This window comes from Panthera tigris, chromosome F2, assembly GCF_018350195.1.
Source record: "Panthera tigris isolate Pti1 chromosome F2, P.tigris_Pti1_mat1.1, whole genome shotgun sequence".
Lineage (NCBI taxonomy): Eukaryota > Metazoa > Chordata > Mammalia > Carnivora > Felidae > Panthera > Panthera tigris.
This window is the reverse complement of record NC_056676.1, coordinates 8636963-8660291: the sequence shown is the minus strand read 5'-3', so window position 1 is coordinate 8660291 and position 23329 is coordinate 8636963. Positions and strand designations below refer to the sequence as shown.

At 40.8% G+C, this 23329-nt stretch overlaps 1 protein-coding gene across 1 annotated transcript; it reads left to right on the top strand.

Moving 5' to 3' along the window:
- Positions 1 to 10639: 10639 nt before the first annotated feature.
- MOS (MOS proto-oncogene, serine/threonine kinase) lies at positions 10640 to 11686 on the top strand. The gene has a single exon (XM_007092691.1). The coding sequence runs from the start codon at positions 10640 to 10642 to the stop codon at positions 11684 to 11686; it is 1047 nt and encodes a 348-aa protein (XP_007092753.1).
- Positions 11687 to 23329: the final 11643 nt, after the last annotated feature.

The following is a 23329-nucleotide window of genomic DNA, read 5'->3' as shown; positions in this document are numbered from 1 at the left end:
AAACTGAGGCGGGTGGGTGCCTGAGCGGCTCAGTGGGTTGAGCATCAGACTCTTGACTTTGGTTCAGGTCATGATCTCACAGTGCATGGGATCAAGCCCTGTGTCAGGCTCCGTGCTGACCGCATGGAGACTGCTTGGGATTCTCTCTCTCTCTCTCTCTCTCTCTGCCCCTCCCCTGCTCGTGCTGTCTCTGTCTCTCTCAAAATAAATACATAAACTTAAAAAAATCAAAATAAACCGGACGAAAGGAAGGTGCAGAATGCAAGAAAAAGAAGATCCAAACCAAGAGAGAGTCAAAGAGAATCCCAAGAGTAAAAGTAAAGGGAAACCCAAGATGGTAGCTATGATATAGACTAGAACCACCACCCACTCTGAAATAAGAGAGTGGCGGGTGTATGTGCGAGAATTCGTAAATACCCAACACCCAGCTTGGAAAGTTGGAAAGGATTGCCCCTGGGTAACAGGTGAGAAAGGGCGACTGGGGAGCACGGCTCCTGTCTCACCAAACTGTAGGGAAATCCCATGTCAGCCACCGTGGGGACTTTCTCACATCCACTCTCTCCCCAAAGGTAATCTATTTACTGCATCACATAACTGACGCGTGCACAGTGCCTTGCTTCATGCAGAATTAGTTCTCAGAATTCAAACGTTGTTATTCGATCCCCATCTCTCTTTGACCACATCTTTGCTGTGCTTTATTCTGCATTCACTTCTCTCTCAGGTAGGCACTTGCCTAAGGGGCTACTAGTTCTTCATTGGTCTAGAGAATTCCTGAAACTGGGACTTCCTGAACCAATCATTACGGCCGAGAGAAAGAGCATATGATAATTAGCTAGGCCCGAGGGCCCTAATAAATGAAAAGACCCCCTTCACCACTGGAACTTACGGAGAAGTAAAAGTCCAAAATGACTTAATTGTGCAAACATTTCAAGGGGGCCAGTCAGGCCTGGCGATTACCCTGTGCCAGCTTTTCCCTTCTCAAGAGTAGCGTAAGAACTGCTTTATCATGGTCCTATAGAAAGGAAGCTATCCTTGAAAAGTGTGAACGTGTAGAGAGCACATCTGAAAGGGACTGTTATTAGGACTTGCGAAGAAGGAGTCTTTGGAATCCTCACCGCGACCTAAACTATGACCCTGAAATAGCATGAGGGTTCTAGAGCATGCAAAATCACCCCAGCTGAGCACAGGAATTAGACACACCTCCACGTCCCCCTTACCACCTCGGTTTTTGCCAGAAACACCTGAAGGAAAACCAGGGCAAACACCATGCCAACCACATTGATTCATGGGGTGCACGGAAGAGGAGATTAGGATCTGACACCAGTTGCCAAGAAAGCAGCCAAAACCTCATTAAAGATGTTGAGAGAGAGACTGAGGGGAAGCCTTCAAGAAGATTCTCTTTCCACTACTTGCCCAAGTATGACTACGAAGACTATACTCCAGCTTTTCCTCTCAACAAGAGCTAAAAGATCTTCTAGTAATAGGTTCTTCCTCCTCCAGAATCACCTAAAATCACCTACTGTGGAGCTCCAACAAGTTTCCTGATGTTCTGTTTCCAAAGAGAGGAGCCAGGGGAGCCAGGACCTTCACTATAAAGTGCGTTTTTAATTTCATGTAAGATTAAGCCTTAAAGCATTAGCACTGAAATCCTCAAGCTGGCAAGGAGACACTCTAGAAATAATTAGGATTATTTTTGTCCATTAAAGGTAGCACATTTGAGTACTTTAGAATAGATGAAAATGATATCAATCTTTCCTTAGATAGGTCCAGACTGCAGAGGGCCAAGTGAGAAATGTATTGTTTGTATTTCAAATTTAACAAGTCTTAGTCTAACAAGAGGCGCTAAGAAGATACATTATATATTTTATGTAGAAATGGGTTTAAAAGTTTTGTATTTTAAAAGTCTTAGTCTAATAAGAGGCATTGACTAAGGCAAGTTTTTAATCAATAAAAAGAGAATTACTTACAGTTTTATACACAACGTATCTATCCAGACACACACATAAAACAATTCTCTTTGTACCAGCTTTAAAAAATGCCTTCTTGTGAACACCTGAGTGGCTCAGTCAGTTAAGCATCTAACTCTTGGTTTCAGCTCAGGTCATGATCTCACAGTTCGTGAGTTCAAGTCCTGCCTCAGACTCTGCACTGACAGCATGGAACCTGCTTGGGATTCTCTCTCTCCCTCTCTCTCTGCCCCTCCCCTGCTCGCTCTTGCTCTCTCACTCTCTGTCTCTCTCTCTCTCTCTCTCAAAAATAAATCAACTTAAAAAAAATTTTTAAATGCCCTACTTCCAAAAAGCACTTATGGTGCTGTAATTGTCAAGAATGGTCTGCTTAGAAACTTCTAAGGGTTCTGTTCCTTCAAGCATATATACAACTTTGTGTTTACCCGTTTGGTTGAATGTGTGTAAGTATATATATGTATTTGTACCAAGCTAAAATTAGAATGGGTTTTAAGCAAATACATCTATTTTTTAATAGATGTATTAAAAAGAACCTCAAAAAGAAATAGAACCTATCCAAAGGCTTTTTAAAAACTGGAATTCTACACTGTAATTAAACATGAGGATAATAGTAACTATTATGTACAAAATGATGTCAGAATTTTGACCCAAGTAGACAAGTCCTCACGCAAATCTTTAAAGCTTGTAATATGTGACGTGTGGTGGCCATGGAAAAGTGTCTCTCAGATCACTGAATGCAGAACGTATCGCTGGCCAGTGGCCCCACAGCAAGCTGCACTTACTCTAAAATCCGCCACGATGTTTTTGTACTGAAGCCAAGCATCCCAGCACTGCTCCCAGACAGTGGCTGTGCAGCAGGGACACAGAAGCCCGCCCATTCCCAGGAGACACCGGATTCCTCTAAGGGACATCTTTGACTTGAGGACTCCTCGTCCGCCATATTGAACCTTCTTAGGGCTACGTTACAGGCTAAGACCCTTCCGCCCCACCTTCCTTTTCTCCCTCTGTCCTTCACAACGGTCAGAACTACATCACGGGCTGACAGCCCTCCAGCCCAGGTCCCTCCTTATTTTTCCTCCTTGTGTGTCCCTTGTAGGTCCCTTGCGTGTCTAACCTTGTGATGCTATCTGCTCCTCAGAAAAGGTGGACTAACACAGCATCCATCCTTTCTTAATAAAACAGAATTCGACTGTTTCATGAGATACTACATCCCTCCTTAAAATCTTCCTGCAGGAAAATCAAAGATGTTGGGATTCCCATTTAGGGAATCATTTGGATTTTACACATTGTAAACTTTGATATAATGTGATATTATTAAGTTGGCAGAAAAATGTTACATATTGTGTAAGGAAGCTAAAAACGAAAAATAAATTTTAAAGGCTTTACTATCATCTCATGTTTACTAAATTAAATATTGGTGGAATATATGAACATATGTAGCTAAATGAAATTTCCATACAGAACTTGGGAAATTCATCTGCTTGATTTGCCCTTTACTCCTCATCTCATCAGGTAGGCTGATAATTGGCTTCTGTCCTCCTCCAGGGTTTGAATACCACACAAGAAGAAAACTTCTTGGCTGAAAGCCACTACCTCTTAAGAAAACTGCTGATAACCTCCCAGAATTGAAAACAAATTAAATCATATTTATCACATATGATATATGCATATACATACATGATACATGTAATTATAAAGACTCAGAATAAATTATTATGAATGACTCTCCCAGAAAATAATTGGACTGCGCATCCGTAGTGGCATTAAGTATAAGGATAAAAATAACTGCCAAAGAAATCTTAAGCTTTATTTAATAATTTTGTTAGACATCATTAGTAATTACCTTAATTTCGTTTGGAATCAAAATCTTAAGTATAAGAGAAAGGGGAAGGGAATTATAAAAGCAAAGTGTTTTAGTTAGGAACTATAACGTTAGAACTGAATTAGAAACAGTATGAACCCATGCTTAAAAAAAAAAAAAAAGCATATGTTTTCCAATTCTGTCAGCTAAAATGAGCTAGGAACAAGGGACTAAGAGAATGAACCTAATGAGTAAACTTCGCTATTATGATTTCTAATTCCATCTTTCCAGGATACGTTGGAAAAAATGGCTGATTGCTGTCTAGGGTGGGTAGGTTATAAGCCTGGGGCAACTTGCTGAGCCAGGAGACAAGAAATAATGCAGATTAATGGGACTGTGTCAAAAGAACACAAGTGCTGTGATTCCCATGGGTGCATCAATTTGCAGTAAAAGACAATGATTGTTGCTGTTGGTTAAATCACATTGAGACTCTGCAAAGTCATGAGTCTATAATGATATACAGGAGGAAAATTAGCATAAAGATGAATAAAGATGGCGAACTGAATAGCCCGTATTAGTGTTGAATCCTTTACTCAAATATGATGTTATTTTGATTCATTTATCAGGGAAAAATTCAGAATTTAGTAAATATTAAATCCATACTATTAAAAAGTGTTTTCTGGCTTAAGGAAGGATGCCAGTAGAATGATCCCATAAACTGTGACTGTAAATTGGACAAAGACATTCAAGATTACCAAATCTCAATCAGATATCATTTCAAATGTCCACAAGCATTTTATGGTCTGAAGAATATGGAAAAATCGCAAGATACCATTAAACTCAAAGATTTTGAAAACCAGTTTGAAAGGCATTTGCAAATGTCTTAAAATCTTGTGAAGTTAAAAGGCAGAGAAGCTAGAAGTTACACGTTACAGAAGTAAAAATGTATTTTTGTATCTTGAGAGTCAAAACACAAAATCCAAGTAACCAGCCCAGATGAGAGCCACCAACCTCTGTGAATGGACAGAAGCAGCAGGTACTGTGTGCAGATTCCATCCAGGGACACGATCCGAGCAATCCATAGCATTACTATCTGGCAAGTGGGAACCTGTGTGTATTTCAGATTTTATACACTTGTTACCATGTAAGAGGATTTGGCCTATTAGAGTGATGGCCTGTATCTCTAATTTAAAATGTATAATTGAATAATTTGTTTAGATTGGTCATTTTAAGTTAAGGTCTGACTACATATAGTATTCAAACTACTATTAAAAAAAAACAAACAAACTTGAGACTCATCCCAGCCATTGTTTATTTCATAAATTTGTAAGTATTTCATACTCAGGATAGATTAGGGAGAACTTAGTGACAGCTTAGCATATACTAAATAAAGCCCATGAACTTTTACCACTGGCGCAAATCTTGAGGTGGTCAGCATAAACATTTTCCCCTTTCTAGAATGGACGGACTTCTGCTAGGGGCTTGCCCGAAGCTGTGGTCCAAACTCTAGATATTCCAAACTCTAGATATCTCTTTCAATTCCTCTTTCAAAAAATCAGCTCTGAGACTCAGGTCAACCTAGATGACTCCGTATTCTTCCCATCCGAGGTGCAGGGTTGGAAACAATATGGGTAATATCCAGATATTACTAGCATCTCTGTCCGTGTGCTTTTAGTCTCATATTTCATCAAATTCCAGCTTTGGGTAGCTAGTGCTGAACTACAAATGTGGTTTTTAAAAAAAGGCTACCACATATATGTATCTAACTTAAATAGCAATATAAATTTTTCACTTATGATTTCAGTTTTTGTTATATTGTTAAAAGATGCATTATAAACCTAAGCATTTTTGCCACTTTCTAGGGCCATTTTAACTTTTAGCTGGTCAAGTTACGGGTTAGTTTTATCTAATCGAAACACACGTATTGAGTACTTACTATGTTCCAGTTCTAAGTGCTATGCAGCTGAGAAGCAGGGCACTATCAATATTTATATTTTATAAATGACCTACCCAAGACCACCCGGCTGGTAAATATTAGTTTCAGGACTGGAATTAGGATGATTGCTCCAAAGCCTCTTCATTATTTTAAACTTCATGCTACAGTCCTATATCTTTTCTTATATTATGAAAGGCTGCATCATAAACAGCCTCTACTTACCCCTTTATTTTCATTTGTATTCTTATACTGTTCCAAGAAAGCAATTTTATAAACAATACATGGGGTGATAAACGCTATTGGCCAAAGTTGCATGTATGAATGGAAATACACATAAATATAAAATTAATTCTCTCCACATCTAAGTCTGGCCAGGACACTATCTGTTACTAACCAAGCAATTAATGATTCCCAGGGCAAAGCAAGATCCATTAACTTCTGTGCCAATGAAAAGCTAAATAGAGTAAAAATCTAAAAAAAAAAAAAAAAAAAAAAAAAAGCTAAATAGCGTAAAAATAGAGGTACACAAAGTTTTCACCGAGAAATGTATGGATCCACATAGTACAGCAAAAATAAGAGCTGCGACCAAATATTTTGGAGAAGCGGCAGTTTGTTCTGACTTGTCTTCATGACCACATCTAAATCCGTCATCTCATTCGGTGGGGTGTGTTGGATGTTTGGCTGACACCGAATAGAATTAAATAAAAGCAATCTCCCCCAAAGTGCTCTACACCCTTACAAGTTTGGGGTCGATTTAATTTTCCATAAAATAAACCCATAATAGTAAAACAACAAAATGCTCATGTTGATATTACTTGTTCTACCCAAGATCAAATTTTGACAGAATCCTTGTCATCTGAAGAGGGGATAAAAAAGTATATCCCCCCATAATGCAGGGGAAAGCAATATATAGATGTATCAGGTATTAGTCTTTAATAAAATTATGTTATTTCTCTGAATTCTGTGATGACTATGTTGTCAGCTTTTCAAACTGTGTAATTTGTTGTGATTTCGCATCTAAAAAATATTCACTTCCATGCCTAATTTTTAAATAGTTTTCTTACAAATATTCAGTTTGTATAAGCTTTGAGCCCCACAAAACTTGGATTTGCCCTTGACCATCACATTATTTTGGAAGAAACCAGAGTAGCTCTCTACGCTTACAGACATGGAAACAAGTCCAGGATACGTTGCGAAGCATAAAATTCAAAGTTCAGAATAATATCAATAGTAAAATACCACTTAAGTAAAAAAAAAAAAAAAAAAAAATGTTTTGCAAGTTTGACTCCATAATCTTTATCCATAGCAAAGTACACTTTTTTTTTTAGCTTTTTAGTTCTAAAAAGCAGCAGAAGGGCATTTTCGACCTTAATTCATGTTTGTAGAGAGCAATGCAACACTTCAACGACCTCGGTACGCCTATTCCCTCACATTGTAACTTTCCGAAACTGGGCTGTGACCGGAGACCGCCGGGAAGCCGTGGTCACTCGGCGCGCATGCGCAGCCAGGGCCGTGGCCGTTCCGACGCGGTCGTCATCGGCGGGGTCGTGCGCGTAGTCGGCACGACCTGGAGGGTGACGGCCTTTTGAAAACGTCCTCCGGAGGATTACGGGACGATTCTGCATGGAAAGGCGAACGCACTTCTGGTTACGCCGAAGGGCAAGTTCGCAGCAGCGGGGCGCACACCACACCTCGGGCCGCTGGCCGCCTCGGGCGTCACGGCCTCGTCCACGTGCTTCTCCGCCCCCTGGGGAGCGCCGGGCCCGCGGCCGACCGGGCTGCGCGCTGACTTCAGGGCCCCGCGTGCGTCGTGCAGGGGAGGCGCCCGCGTCGTTGGTCCCGCTGCCTGCGCGCGAGCCGCGCGGGGAGAGCGCCCTCCTGGGCCCCCGGGGCCGGCGAGCGGAGGCGCTGCCGGACGCCGGAGCCCGAGCCCCCCCCGGCCCGGCCGCCCTTTGGGAAGGGAGACCTCGCGCGGGCACCAAGAGCGATTCTCTCCTGCAGCCCGTGCTCCGCAGTCTCTCCGACTGAAATCAGATTCAACGCGCTGGTAACTCGGCCTTCCGCTGTCGCAGCTTGTGAGAAACACGCCCTTGTCCGCCTGATCCCGAAGTGGCTCTTCACAGAAGGGCTGCCAATCGGAGCGTTTCCAATCATTGCCTTTTTTTTGCTCCTCGGCGGGTGCACCCAGTGTCTCTCCTTCCGTTGTTTCATTAGCACTTCGAGGGTAGATAGTGCCCACCCTGTTATCAACAAATGTCATCCTTTGCCTTTATTTGGGGATGACGAGGTTACGGCACTTGATCAGATTAATCTTAATCCTCTGCGTTTTTAGTATATTACAAGAAGGCAGTAGGCTCTTTGATCTTTAACCTCAAAATTTAAGTTGGAAAAACTAGTGAAACTTCAGATTGGTTTAGCTTGTAGTGAGTTACATCAGCCCTGGCAGGGTACATTTTAAACCACTATTGTTTAACAAATCGGTGTCTTATGGGTATCAACACCTATACACTGTTTATTATGAGTTTCATAAATAATAACTAGCAGTTAGGCATTACTTCTCAGGTCCTGATCTAAGTATTTGAAACAATTAGCAATTAGGTATAACTTTTCAGGTCCTTGATCTAAGTATCTGGAACTCTGTTGTTAATCCTGACAGCAATCCTGAGGTAGGGCGGATGAAACTGGAGGACAGGCAGAAACCCAGGCCATCTGGCCCCAGAGGCTGTCTTAAAATGGAGATTCAATGAAATACTCTTTTTTTTAAAAAAGATTAGCTTTAAAAAAAATTTAATGTTTATTTTTGAGAGAGAGAGAAAGACAGAGCACGAGCAGGGGAGGGACAGAGAGAGAGGGAGACAGAATCCGAAGCAGGTTCCAGGCTCTGAGCTGTCAGCACAGAGCAGGATATGGAGCTCGAACTCACAAAATCACAAACCCTGTGAGATCATGACCTGAGCGGAAGTTGGACACTTAACCGACTGAGCCACCCAGTCGCCCCAGCAATGAAATACTCTTGAGCAGATTGGCAGATGATGGGTATAACGAACTTGGGGCTTGTGAACGTAGAGTACCACATTTTCATTAATACCTTACATTTCATATAAATAATAAAATCAACCTTTGGAAAATGAACTCTCTATGCTCTTATCTTAACAATAAAAATTACATAACAAGTCACGTCATTTTGCCAAGAAGGTTATGACACTCTATTACTCTCCTTTGACTAATATTCGCAGCATTCCTCATGCCAGGAAACTAAATTATACCTATGTGCCAACTATGTGCCAACTATTAAATAAATTTTGCAGTATAGACTTACTGTAGAATTTTCTTATTTTACTCTCTCAACTGTCATCCTTTTGTATTTTGGGTTGGATTCAACTCCCTTTCTACTAAAATATTTCATAAGTGTACACTTTTTAGACTTTTGTTGTTATCAATGTGTACAGGACTCCCCAACTTTTATCCCAAAATAAAGAAGTTTAGTAATTATTATCCTAATTTCTTTAAGTGAAAAAACTGAAGCTCAAACAGGTTAAACACTATACACGAGATCACATACTAAGGCAGATGGGTAGTATAGACTAGAAATCCTATCCTAGGGCTCAACAGACTTCAAATGGCTTATGTAAATGCCTTGTGTTTATTCTCATATCTTCTCAGAACGAATATATCTCAAAAGCATAGCTCTATCACCATAAAAATATTGTTTAACATCACCTGTGTGCTCTCCGTACAAGAAGAACAGAACTTTAAAGACATAGATCCTAACATGTTCCTCTGTTTTTTTATCAATAGGGTAATGTTGGTCTTTTCCCCAAAGATATGGAATGCAAATTAGTGGGAGGTAGAGAGTTTGTTGTTACAGAAACTAGAAAGGAAGAATTTATGGTTGCACAGCAAGCCCCTGGTTTAATTTCAACATCTGGTTGTCCACATTACATATAGACAGTAGTGATTCTGTGCCATTTTTATTCAGATTTTTCCTCTCCTAGGATTCTCTATTTGTTATTATCTGAAGCTCTGATCATGGCTCTGAATCTGAATCTGTTCTTTTTTTCTCCCCCGCCCGACTCTGTTTCGACACTTCTGTAACTCATTTGCTGTGAAGTCGAGAATCTCTCTTGTAAGTGAGCTTACCGGGTGGGCCAAACTACCATGGCCCAGGGTTGTTAGGAAGTCGATACGTTGCTAAGAAGTCTTGCTAATTTGCTATATAAGCTGAATGGAGTGTCAGAGAATTCTCCTTTCCCCTGATGAACTTAGGAGATGGATGTTTTGACCTGTATCAGTGATTCTATTTGGATCGATTACTTCGAGGTTAGTGTTTTATCCATGTATGAATGTTGCACCTAATTATCCCTGTAATCGGTTAAACAAATGTCAGCTGTTCGTATTTCAACTCTTCCTGCCAATAACTGCTGGAAGTGATTTAATGCAGCTGGAAAACAACCCTGACAATCATTATAGCCTGCAAAGTGTGAAATCATTTCATTGCACTATTGTGGTCTCCTTAGTCTGAGGACTGATCACGTTCTGCGGATGACGCTTAAAAAAAAAAAAAAAAAGCCGGTTTTATTTATTATAATTAGGGAAATACCGGGAAAAAGGGGGTGAGCCCAGGGACAGCTCGGTGTTGTTTATCTGGTGAACTCTTCTCAGCCAAGAGCTTGTTTTTTCAAGAAGGCGCTTTCAGCGTTGAAGGGAAATCCTGTCATCTGAAAAAGAGGGCTGTGCTTCATTCGAGATTGTTTCCCCCTTCTGATAAAAACACTTGCTGATTACACCCCAGATGCGGCTCCTTTGGGGGAAAACGAAGGAAGAGGAGAAAAACGCTGGGTGGAGCCAAGGGGTCGGCAGCAAGGCTTCCAAACTCCCGGGGCCTCTTCTCTTTTCGCTCGCCTGTGTGGCTCCGGGGTCCGCTTCGAAGGCGCGATGCCCTCGCCGCTTCCCCGGCGCGGTTACCTCCCCGGCGAGTTTTCGCCCCCGGTGGACTCGAGGCCCTGCAGCAGCCCTGCTGAGCTGCCAGGTAGGGCAGGGAAGCTCGTCGTGGGTGGCACTCCTCCCAGGGCCCCGCGGCTACCGCGCCGGCTGGCCTGGTGCTCCATTGACTGGGAGCAGGTGTGCTTCCTGCAGAGGCTGGGAGCTGGCGGGTTTGGCTCGGTGTACAAGGCGACCTACCACGGAGTTCCGGTGGCCATAAAGCAAGTGAACAGGTGCACCAAGAACCGACTGGCGTCCCAGCGCAGCTTCTGGGCCGAGCTCAACATCGCCAGGCTTCGCCACGACAACATCGTGCGGGTGGTGGCCGCCAGCACGCGCACGCCCGCAGGCTTTAACAGCCTGGGCACCATAATCATGGAGTTCGGTGGCGATGTCACCTTACACCAAGTCATATACGGTGCCACCAGCTGCCCTGAGGAGGACGCGGAGCCTCGCTGCTGTGCCAGAGAGCAGTTCAATTTGGGAAAGTGTCTGAAGTATTCCCTAGATGTCGTGAACGGCCTGCTTTTCCTTCACTCGCAGAGCATCGTACACTTGGACCTGAAGCCTGCGAACATTCTGATCAGTGAGCAGGACGTCTGCAAAATCGGCGACTTCGGGTGCTCCGAGAAGCTGGAAGATCTGCCGTGCTGCCGCACTCCCCCTTACCCCCCGGGGGGCACCTACACCCACCGAGCCCCAGAGCTCCTGAAAGGAGAGGCCGTAACGCCCAAAGCTGACATCTATTCCTTTGCCATCACTCTCTGGCAAATGAGTACCAAGGAGGCCCCGTACTCCGGGGAGCGGCAGTACGTGCTCTATGCTGTGGTGGCCTACGATCTTCGCCCTTCTCTGTCAGCAGCTGTCTTCACGGACTCCATGTCTGGGAAAAGACTGGGGAAGATCATCCAGTGCTGCTGGAGGGCCAGTGCCTTGCAGCGGCCAAGTGCAGAACTCCTCCTGGTCGACCTTAACTCCTTAAGAGCTGAATTTGGCTGACTCTAAACCTGTATCAAGATAGGCTTTGTCTTTGTTTCTACTCGTTTTTAAAGAAGTGACCATGTAGAAAAAAAAACATATCTGCGGGATGGGTTTTTAGAAAATAAAGTTATTAAAAACTCCTTTTTTTGTCTCCAATACCTTTTCTTTTTTTAACTTATTTTGAGAGAGAGATGGGGGGGGGGGGAAGGAGGGGTAGGAGGGGTCGAGAAAGAAAGAGGGAGAGGGAGAATCCCAAGCAGGCTCTCAGTGCAGAGCCCGATGCGGGACCGGAACTCCCGAACCATGAGATCATGACCTGAACCGAAATTAAGAGTCAGACGCTCAACCGACTGAGCCACCCAGGCGCCCCTCAAATACCTCTTCTAAGACACACAGCACAACTACAAATCTAGTAGTTGTCTTAATATTGTTAGTAACCTTATTCCCTTAGAGAATCATACACTTTGCTTTCGCAGCAAGCATGCTTCTTTTTTTTTTTTTTAACGTTTATTTATTTCTGAGACAGAGAGAGACAGGGCACAAGTGGGGGAGGGGCAGAGAGAGAGGGAGACACAGAATTTGAAGCAGGCTCCAGGCTCTGAGCTGTCAGCACAGAGCCCGACATGGGGCTCGAACTCACAAACCGTGAGATCATGACCTGAGCCGAAGTTGGTCGCTCAACTGACTGAGCCATCCAGGTGCCCCATGCATACTTACTTCTGCAGTCCCCTACTCCTGAATTTATTCAAATCTGTTATTGGTGAAACCGACTTGTCCAGAACAGAACTGAATCATAAAATGCCAAAATTTTCTATAAATTCAGATCATATGCTCCATACCCACCACCTAAATTTAACCTACTAACAGTTTACTTGCTCCCACACCAAAGCACAGAGCCCAATGCGGGGCTCAAACCCACGAACCGCGAGATCATGACCCGAGCTGAAGTCAGGCACTTAGCTGACTGAGCCACCCAGGCGCCCCAGTAGAAAAATACTTCTAAACTGGGTCTCTTTTACCTATTATTTGGACTCAGAAATAGGTGACAAAGCAAAGATTTATGATATGTGAGAAGAAAATGACAACCCCGAGGAAGAGTAAAATTTAACATTTGGTTGGAGGAAAGCAGGCAAGTAAAACCAGAATGCCCCCTTTAGAAATCAAGGCAATGGCTGCCAGGACATGAGACTGTGAAGAATGAGGTGACTGAATTTTGTCATTAGGACCACTCTGACTTCCATTTAGCACAGCCGTTTCCATGAGTGGTGGAGGGCAAGGCCATTGCGATGGACCAGACAGTTATGGCAAAGACTCGATGTGCTTGGGCTCTTGAGGAAGAAGGCAAGAGCAGAAACCTTCAAAGGGGGTAAGATACACCCGTGTTCGGCTTCGGGGTTTGGTTTAGTTGTCTTAGGATGAAGGAAGTGAGTTGATTTGTGAACGAAGCAAGAAGAGACAAGGATAAATGATGAAGTTTAAAAAGTTGTAAAAGAAATGGAAAGTAGTACCTAGGGAAGGAAACCATAGCTTTAGAGAGAAAGGGTATTTCTCCCCAACGAGCAATACGAGTAAGCAAACGAGGGCGGGACAATTGCCACTGAAGGTGAGTTTTTACGCAGGAAAAGGAGACACTGGGGAGGTTCACATCTGTGGGCTTCTATTTTCTGTTAAGGGTGATTGAGAGTAGGAGGTCTACAAGGAGATCACGGTTTGGAACTGTTCTCGAGGGAAACCAAAGAGAGCTGTCCACGCCCAAGTAAAGTACTGGTTCAGCATGCTATCTCTGTCCATGCAGCTTGGAGCACAGAGCACCCAGATACCAGCGAACAATTTCCTCCCCTGTTCATTGGAGCCACAGGGGTTCATGTTGGAAAGTTTAAGGTACGAGGGCTCAAAAGCAAAATTAAATCAGTTTGTTCCAGGGGCGCCTGCGTGGCTCCGTCGATTGAGCGTCCGACTTCGGCTCAGGTCACGATCTCGCGGTCCGTGAGTTCGAGCCCCGCGTCAGGCTCTAGGCTGATGGCTCAGAGCCTGGAGCCTGCTTCCGATTCTGTGTCTCGCTGTCTCTCTGCCCCTCCCCTGTTCATGCTCTGTCTCTCTCTGTCTCAAAAATAAATAAACGTTAAAAAAAATTTAAAAAAAAATCAGTTTGTTCCGTCAAGTGTGCTAAAATGAGATTCTAATTATGCCGAATATCTCATTAACAGACTGTCAGCGAGCTCCTTGAGGATCCCCTATCAAAAGCATGAAGGTCCAGTATTCCCTTCCAGAATGAACGTGGCCACAGCTTAGACTCAAATACCTTCTCTTCTTCTGGAAACCAAAGTGGGAGGTACCTTGTATACCCCCTAATCGGTGACCCGAGGAGACAAAAGGTACAGGCTACAAAGTGTATGTAGTGACGCCAGATGACTGGACACAGCCTGCAGGAAAAGAGCGCGGGGAGCGGTAGGGGGTAGCTCAGGGGAGGACCTGTCAGTGGCCGACCTCAAAGTCTTGGCAAAAACACGGCCTGATGAAGAGGAACGCACTGTGAAGTGCAAAAGTGGAGGAAAAAATCCTCAGAACAGGGCCAAGGTCAAACGGAGCTGAGCTTACAGGAGTTGATAGAGGGCGAAGGCACAGAAAGTACTAAGGGAGGTCTGGCCACGGCCCAGCTCAGAAAGTGGAAGCAAACAGCCCCTTCTGAGCATGAGAGGGTCATTTGGGCGGGGGCCGGGGGTGGTCGGGGAATACAAGACAGGCACAGAAGCCTCCGGAGCCTGGTTTGTTTGGAGAGAGAAAAAGGTGTGGTTGCTTGAAGAAACCCACAGAAATGCCATGCTCGAAGGAGACAAATATGGTCTTTGGGGTGGCAGAGAAAGGAAGTCTTTGAGCTGCGGGAAGACTGCTCTGATGGGAGGTAGAATAAGTATGCGGACGGCTTCACCTGTATAGCGAACAGTCACGGGAAATTACTTAAAGTAGACACATCAAGTCAGAGGTAAAGGCATATTTAACAGTACAAAGATAAGCATTGAAGATATACTCCTGACATAAATTGAGGCACAGGGGGAGAGAGGAAAAAGGATGTAAGCTGTCAACGTTATCACTGTTCATAGAGGTAAACTCATAGATATTGTCTAGGATTAAGGATGTTATATACAAGTATATAATTGAACACAAATACAAAAAAAAAAAAAAACCCGTCTCCAAAATCAGAACTACCAAAACAAAACAAAAAGGTGAAAGGACCAAGCACAGAATGAAAGACAACAACATAAACTATAGGAACAAACTCATATAAAATGTGAAAATTTAGATTAAGCTTATCCGTCATCACCAATAAATGTCAGTGACTTAATTCCCCTATTAAAAGAAAATCTCTATGCTATAAGATATAGTTCTCAAGCAGGGGAGCAGCAGAGAGGGAGGGAGAGAATCCCAAGCAGGCTCTGGGCTATCAGCACAGAGACCGATGCAGGGCTTAATCGTTTTTTGTTTTTTTTTATTAAAAGAAATTTTTTTAATTGTTTTGTTTATTTTTGAGAGAGAGAGAGAGAGAGACAGAGCACAAGCGGGGAAGGGGCAGAGAGAGAGGGAGACACAGAATTCTCAAAGCGGGCTCCAGGCTCTGAGCTGTCAGCACAGAGCCCAGTGTGGGGCTCAAACTCATGAACCACGAGATTACCATGCGAACCGAAGTCAGACACTTAACCAACAGCCACGTAGGCACCCGGGGGCTCAATCTTATGAACGAGGAGATCATGACCTGAGCTGAAACCAAGGTCGGATGCTCAACCGACTGAGTCACCAGGCGCCCCAAATATAATTCTTTTTTAAAAGCATGGACAAAAATATACCAACTAAATGCAAACCAAAAATGGGAGCCACAATTTTATCGTAAGATAAAAAGGAGTTGAAGTCAAAGAAGGATATTGCATAATGTCAAGGAATGCAATTCACAATCAATAAACAAAAATTAGAAATAACTGCGAACCACATATTATAGTAACAATTTTCACAGACCAGAAATAACAAGCAGTAAGAGAACAAATTGAAACACTATCCACAGAAGACTAACAGATTAGATGGGCACAAAATAAGGTATGATGTAGAAGACATTGACAAAATTAATAGAATACATCTGGTTGTAACACAGTTAAGACCCCAAAAAATAAACATAGCTTCTTTTCAAGTACCTGTGGAAAACTGATGTATACCATGAAGAAAACCTTAAATTCCAAAACCTAAAAAGTGTAAAGACAAATACAATTGAAATTTTAACAAAATTTAAAAAGAAAAAGCTCCTTTTCCTAGAAATTTTATTTATTTATTTAAAACATTTTTTTAAATGTTTATTTATTTTTGAGACAGAGAGAGACAGATCGTGAGCAGGGGAGGGGCAGAGAGAGAGGGAGACACAGAATCTGAAACAGGCTCCAAGCTCTGAACTGTCAGCACACAGCCCGACGTGGGGCTTGAACTCGTGAACCATGAGATTGTGACTTGAGCCGAAGTCAAATGTTTAACTGACTGAGCCACCCAAGTGCCCCCTCCTAGAAATTTTAAAACTCTTAAGTAATTGTGTGTCAAAAAGAAATGCTAGTCAAAATTGCGGGAACTCCAGAGGGCAACAATAAGAAAAACACATATATTAGAACACAAAGGAAAACAATAAAATCAAAGAACATTTGTAGTCTCAAAAAGTTATAGCACCTAGAAGAATATATAATATTTTAGGAAACTATAATTTACCAAGTCTGGCACCAATGAAGATATAAAATCTCAGCAGGCCCATTTCTATAGAATAGAGAAGGTTGTCCGATCCTTCCCTTCCCCAGAAGGTTGTCCAATCCTTGCCTTCTCTAGAAGGTTGTCCAATCCTTTCCCTTTCCCCACCCCATTAGGCATAAGACCCAAAGTTCCACTGACTTCAATCCTTAAGGACCAGGTAATCTTGGTGCTACTTAAATTAGAAGAAAGACTTCCCAACTCTTTTTGAGAACAACACACTGAAGCTTGATAAAGATTGCTTTACAAAGCAACAAAGACCAACCTTATTTATAACAATCAGTGTAAAGATTCTAAATAAAATATTAGCAAACAATATCATGCCTGATAAATAAATGCAAGTTTATTCCAAGAGGCAAGGATGGGTCAGTATTTAAAAATTATTAAATCATCATATTAATTGGTCAAAGAAAAAATAATATATACTGAGAAGACAGTTGACAAAATTAGACGTTCAGTTCCAATTTTTAAAAAGAGACTAAAAAAGAGGAACCCTTAATATTTTTAAAAACACTCCACATACCAATGTTAATTTCTTAGTTTTTATAAATATATCATGGTTATATAACATGTCAACATGAAGGGAAGCCAGGTGAAGGGTATACAAGACAAGAATTGTCTGTACTATCGTTGCAACTTTTCTGTATTTCTAAAATTATTTCCAAATAAAAAGTGAAAAATCATAACACACACATTTCAGCCCAAGAGCCACCACCCCAATGAGTAGTCACTGGAAACATTCCCACTAAAGTCAAGAATAATATAAGAATGTACACTACTTCCCTACTATTTAACACTTTCCCACTGAAATTAGAAAAAAGAAGGAAATTTAGGGTCTAATAATTGTAAAGATAGAGGGAAAGTTAATTCTGTTTGCAGATTCAATTTTCGGGATGCAAAACTGAAAAAGAATTAACAGAAAAACTAAAGAGCAGTGAAAAGACTGTATAGGGTAGCACTATAAAAAATAACATAAAATATGTCAACTGTATTTCAATAATAAAAAATTAATGAGCCAATAGACTTCAAATATGTAAAAATAAAAAAAAACAGAATTTATAGAAGAGGATTCCTTTTACAATAGCAATGAAAAAGAGAAAAATACTCTCCCTGACACATCCAATGGGCCACTTGGTTGGTGATATTAAGGCCAGAAGATGGGATATTTGGCCAGTGTGGGAGGGATATGATTTGTATACACGTGGGCCGGAGAAGTAAATATATTGAAGATAATGGAACCCCTTGGAGAAGAGGGCTCTAAGTACAAAAAGGAAATAGTCTACAATAAATTGCATCCTGTTGGATTGAAATAAGAGGTATCAGTGTAAATTCACACTTTTTAATAGTGATAGACGGCAAGCAAGATACAAACATATAGAAATAGACATAAATGTGTGTGTATCTATAGGTGTATATGCACATACATGTATTTTCTATTTCTGTCCTTTGAGAGGGTCTAAAATAATGGTGTTCTGAAGCAGACTTCAGCATCAGATTTTAGTTTCTGAATTCTGAGTTTTTAGTTTCTAAATTCTTAACTATTCACAGCAGAAGAAAGACAGGGCTTCTTAGAGAATTGGCTGATTACAGAGCGGAGAAAATACAAAATGGACCTAGAACATCTTATGCCCCAAATAAGGGAAGTGCTCCAGAATGAGAGGGACAAGTCAAAAGGACCCAGGACAGGTCTCCACTGGCCAAACCGAAGACTATTTGTGCATTAAAATAATAACAGCAAGAAAATAAAAAATAAAACAAGTTAAAAAATGTAAAATAAATAAACATTAAAAGAAGAGAATCATTAAAAAAATAAAATAATAATAACAGCAAGTAAAATAGGAACAAATAATCTTAGTGAATGAAATAGGAATTCATACTAATATGAATAATTAACTAGATAAGGGAGAAAGGAAAGTCCTACCTTACAATAGAATTGCTCATAAATGTAAAAGACTTATTAATTATTAATTATCCTTACAGTGGAAAGTCCTGCTGACATTATCTTACAAGTGATATAGATAGATATAAGCTATTTTAATCAAGTTAGTATCACTAGCAACGGGACAAATTGACATCATGTGCCTCCTGATACGGCGCACTGAGAAAAACATGCACCACTTCTATGACATTCCTGAGAAAGATACACAACCTGATTCAAATCATGAGGAAACAATCTACAAACCCAAATTGGCCCGTGTAGTTGAAAGCCATCAAGGAAAGACGGAGAAGGACATGACAACCCAATCTAACACATCATCTTGAATTGGATCATGGTCCCATAAAGGACACTACCACGACAACTGGCAAAATTTGAATGCAGCCTCTGGATTAGTTGATAGTATTGGATCAATTTGTTGATTTCCATAGTTATACTGCAGTTATGTTGGAGTGTCCTTGTTTTTAGGAAATACTCACTGAAATACTAAAAGAGTAATGAGGTGTCCATGTCTGTAACTTACTCTCAAGTGGTTCAGAAGAAGAAATAATTATAAATGTATGTAAAGAGAATGATAAAGTAAATGTGGTCAAATTTAACAACTAGGGGAATCTCTGTTGAAGAGGATTTGGGAGACTTTTATGTCACTTTTGCAACTTTTCTGCAAGTTTGGAATTATTTCAAAATAATTAAGGGGCGTGTGGGTGGCTCAGTCGGTTGAGCATCCGACTTCGGCTCAGGTCATGATCTCGCAGTCCATGAGTTCGAGCCCCGCATCGGGCTCTGTGCTGACAGCTCAGAGCCTGGAGCCTGTTTCAGATTCTGTGTGTCCTTCTGTCTCTGACCCTCCCCCGTTCATGCTCTGTCTCTCTCTGTCTCAAAAATAAATAAATGTTAAAAAAAAATTTTAATAAAAAAAATAAAACAATAAAAAAGAAAATACGTAGGTATAAGCTTTAAAAAATGTGCAAAATCTTCATGGGGGAGACTTTAAAGCGCCTTAAAAAATACATAAGAGGCATCAAACAAAATGAAAGCTTATTATAAAGATGGCTATTGTTCCTAAATTAACTTATAATTTTTAAATGATTCCAATTTTCGTCTATCTCCATCTGAAAATCAGACAGGCTGACTCTAAGATTTATATGGAAAATAAAAAAACAAGAAGAGCCAGAAAAATTCAGACAGAAATGAGCAACAAGAAAGCACTAATCCTATTAGACATTAACAGGTAGTATAACATCTAAGTAATGAAAATATTGTGGTATGATGTATAAATACACAGACCATTCAAACAGAATAGAATGTCCAGCGAAAGAGCCAAACACATATGTGAATTTGGGATGCAATAAAGATGGTTTCTTAAATCAATGGAGAAAAGATGGACGTTTCAATGAAATTATGTTGGGACATTTATGTGGCCAACTGGAACCAAAATTAGGTCTACCTCTCACAACATATGAATAGGTTCTCAGTGAGTCAAAGATTGAAGTGTCAGAAATGAACTAATGGGAACTACCAGGAAAAAAAAAAGGTGGGGTCAACTCCATTATAACATTAGAGTGGGAAAGTTTTTCCAAAGCCATAAGAGGAATAATTGGTATTCCAACTACAAAAAGAAGGAACGTGTCTACATGGAAAAAAAGTTAACAATACAGATAAGGTCAAGAGAGAAATACAGACTGGGGGAGAGTATTTATACTTCAAGTCACCGCAAAGAGCTAATATCCCTAATACAAAAAGAGCTCTTAGACTGTTAAAAACTGAGAACAAACTGAGGGTTGATGGGGGGTGGGAGGGAGGGCAGGGTGGGTGATGGGTATTGAGGAGGGCACCTTTTGGGATGAGCACTGGGTGTTGTATGGAAACCAATTTGACAGTAAATTTCATATATTAAAAAATAAAAAAAAAAACAAAAAAAAAAACAAAAAGAGCTCTTAGAATTTGATAAGGGAAAAAAAAAAAGGGTGAACAATCAGTTCACAGAAACAGAAACATGAATAATCTGTAAACATATGAAAATTCCTAATTAAAGCTACTCTGGGATACCATTTTCCATTACAGAAACTGAAAACAGATCACCAAAATGCAAAAAAATTGACAAATAAGATTGGTGAGGCATGGGGAACTGGATCCCCTCAGATATTGCTAGTGGAAGTACAAATTGTTATGAACTTCATGGAAAGTACTTTGGTACCTCTATTAAAATTACAAAATCACGTACCCTGTGATCCAGTAACCTTACTTCTGGAAATTTATCCTGTTGATCTACTCATAGGTATATGAACAAGCTTATTCATTATAGTATTTTTGGAATAGCAAAAGATTAGACGCGGGTCAAGTACCTTTCAACAAGAACTAGTTAGGCTTTGATTCATCTATATAATAAAACACTATTCCCGGGAACAAAAAGAATACACTTTTTACTGTTACTGAGAAACCTTCAGAGTGTATTTTTAAATTCAAAGCAAGGTATAAGACAGTAATGAATGCCATATGCCATGCTATGCTTCCTTTTGTGAAAAAAAAAAAGGAAGGAAAAGAAGAATATATATTCATTTTTGTTTCTATTTGTATAAGAACCCCTGAAGGAAAAACAAAGGAAAAGTGATGATCTGTGGTAGGAAAAGAGATGGATGGAACAGGAATGGTAATGAGTTTTTGCAGTGGATCTTTTCTATTATTTTCTATTAATTTGATATTTGAACCATATGAATGCATTGCCTCTGCAAAAACAGCAACACTGAGTAGTAACTATGTTTAAAAATAAAGTCAAACCTTATCTGTATAAGTTTGCCCCAAACCACTTTGAATCGTCTCACCTAGCTGCCCTCTTCATCCAGCTTCCCTCAAGCCAATGGAATCATGGTAAACATGCTTTTAAGTGTGCCGGGAAATTCATTTCTTCCTGACCTTTCTCAGATTCAAAGCAGAGAGCAGCTTCCCGGGGCCACGGCCTTTGAAAGAAAAAGACTAAAGCTCACCCAGGTTAGGTTACACCCTCTGATAAACATCCCTGTCGCATTCTGCATCTGCACAGCACCCATCACTCTTGTAATTACTCTCTTCACTACTTAGAAGAATCATCAACATTATAGCTAAACTCCGTCAAGAGCATTACGTACCAGGAAGGAACTGTAAAATGGCTTACGTAGCTATCAAATTAAATCATCACAACTCCTCTAGTGTACTTACTATTATTATTTCCTATGTGTTAGATATTGAGGAGATGGACACAGAGAGGTTCAGAACTTTCCCAGGGTCCTACAGCTAAGTGACGGGGTCAGAACCCATGTCCTTGCCATTCTACTTCACCACCCAAGATGGTGGTGAGGGCAGGGAATACCCTACTCTTAGCTTCATTATTTCAAATGTTTAAACAATTTGCTTTATCTAATTCATAAAAATCAACCAAGAAAATTACTATGTAAGGCATTACTTTGTACAAATATTAGGAGAGGGTAGTTGAGGACGATTTTTAAAAGGAAACAGAAAAGATATCTGAGAAGTAGAATATGATGCCCAATGCTGAAAAGAAGAAAACAGTTGTAGTCTGTACTTATTCCTTTCTTTCACGTAACTCTGATCGTTTTTCACGTGTTCACATATTCAGCAAACCTGTATTTCACTATCCAGTATATCCCTGGCACCATTGCAGGCACAGTGCGAGAAAGCACAGGCACACACATAGACCCGGGATTTGAGAATTACGTTCTAGTTGAAGAGGTAGTGCGATACTATGTTCAAGATTTTGTGGATACGGATTTCCTTATTGGTATATTAAATACATTTCCAAATTTTAAATTGCCTGACTGTCCTGGAAAACTCTGGAACTTCCAGTGAATGATGAAGGGTGAAAATTATTCATTTATCTCTTCTCCCTCCTAAAATTCCATATGTGACAGGAGATGAATTTTTAAAAGCATTAATTCACAAGGGCAAAGATAATGAGAGAGAAAATGATAGGAACAAAATTTTGGAAGCTGGCAAGTTCAGTGTGCCCTAGAAAGCTTAATTCTGAGAAATAGGGGAAACTGAGATACAACCTGAGTTGTATCACAGAATGCCCAAAGGGTTTAGCACTGGTTGTTTAAGTTCACAGATTCTGGCAACTGGGCTAATACCCTGTAAGTAGAAAAACATGAATAGTCCAAGAAAATATGCCTCAAGATATTGACAGTGGAGGTTCCCTAGTAAAACAGCCAGAATAACCTTACAGTGAGGCTTTCATTCTTTGAGGCCAATCCACATGTACAGAGTTACCAATTAGCTTTTTAGTGCCCTACTATTAAATAGGAGTAGATAGCTCAGCTTGTCTTTAAAGAAAGTCTTGGATATGAAAGAGTAAGATCAAAAAACCTTAATTATCCTCACAGGCATATAAAAGGAACTACTCACAACATGAAAAAAACCAGGGTTTTACTTTTTTAAAAAGCCTAGCAAATAGTAAAGAGCCCTTGGAAGTTACAGCTATGATAACATAAATGAAAAATTCATCAGAAAAACTGATACATAAAGAGAAGTAAATCTCTCAGAAAGTAGAGGAACAGTAAAAAAAGATTTGAAATATCAATTGTCTTCTCCACGACATTGGAGGGTCAATCTGTGAAGTTTAATATCCAAATAACAGAAGATCCAAGGAGAGAAAATATGGAAAACAGGAGATTACCAATAGACAATTTAGTAAACAAACATTCCAGAATGAAAAGATGCAGTATTAATTGCCCAGACAACAAAAACAAAATACAAGAAGCTTTCAATAAAGCTTCCCCAAGAAATCACACACAATAGATAAGGATCCTAAAAGACAATGGAGGCTACTACCTCCAAAATTCTGAGGGAAAATCATTTCCAACTTAGAATTCTACTATACCCAGCCAAACTATCGAGTGAATGTGTGTCTGACTAAAGACCTTTCCAGGCATGCAAGATCTCAATTTACTCCTGTGCAC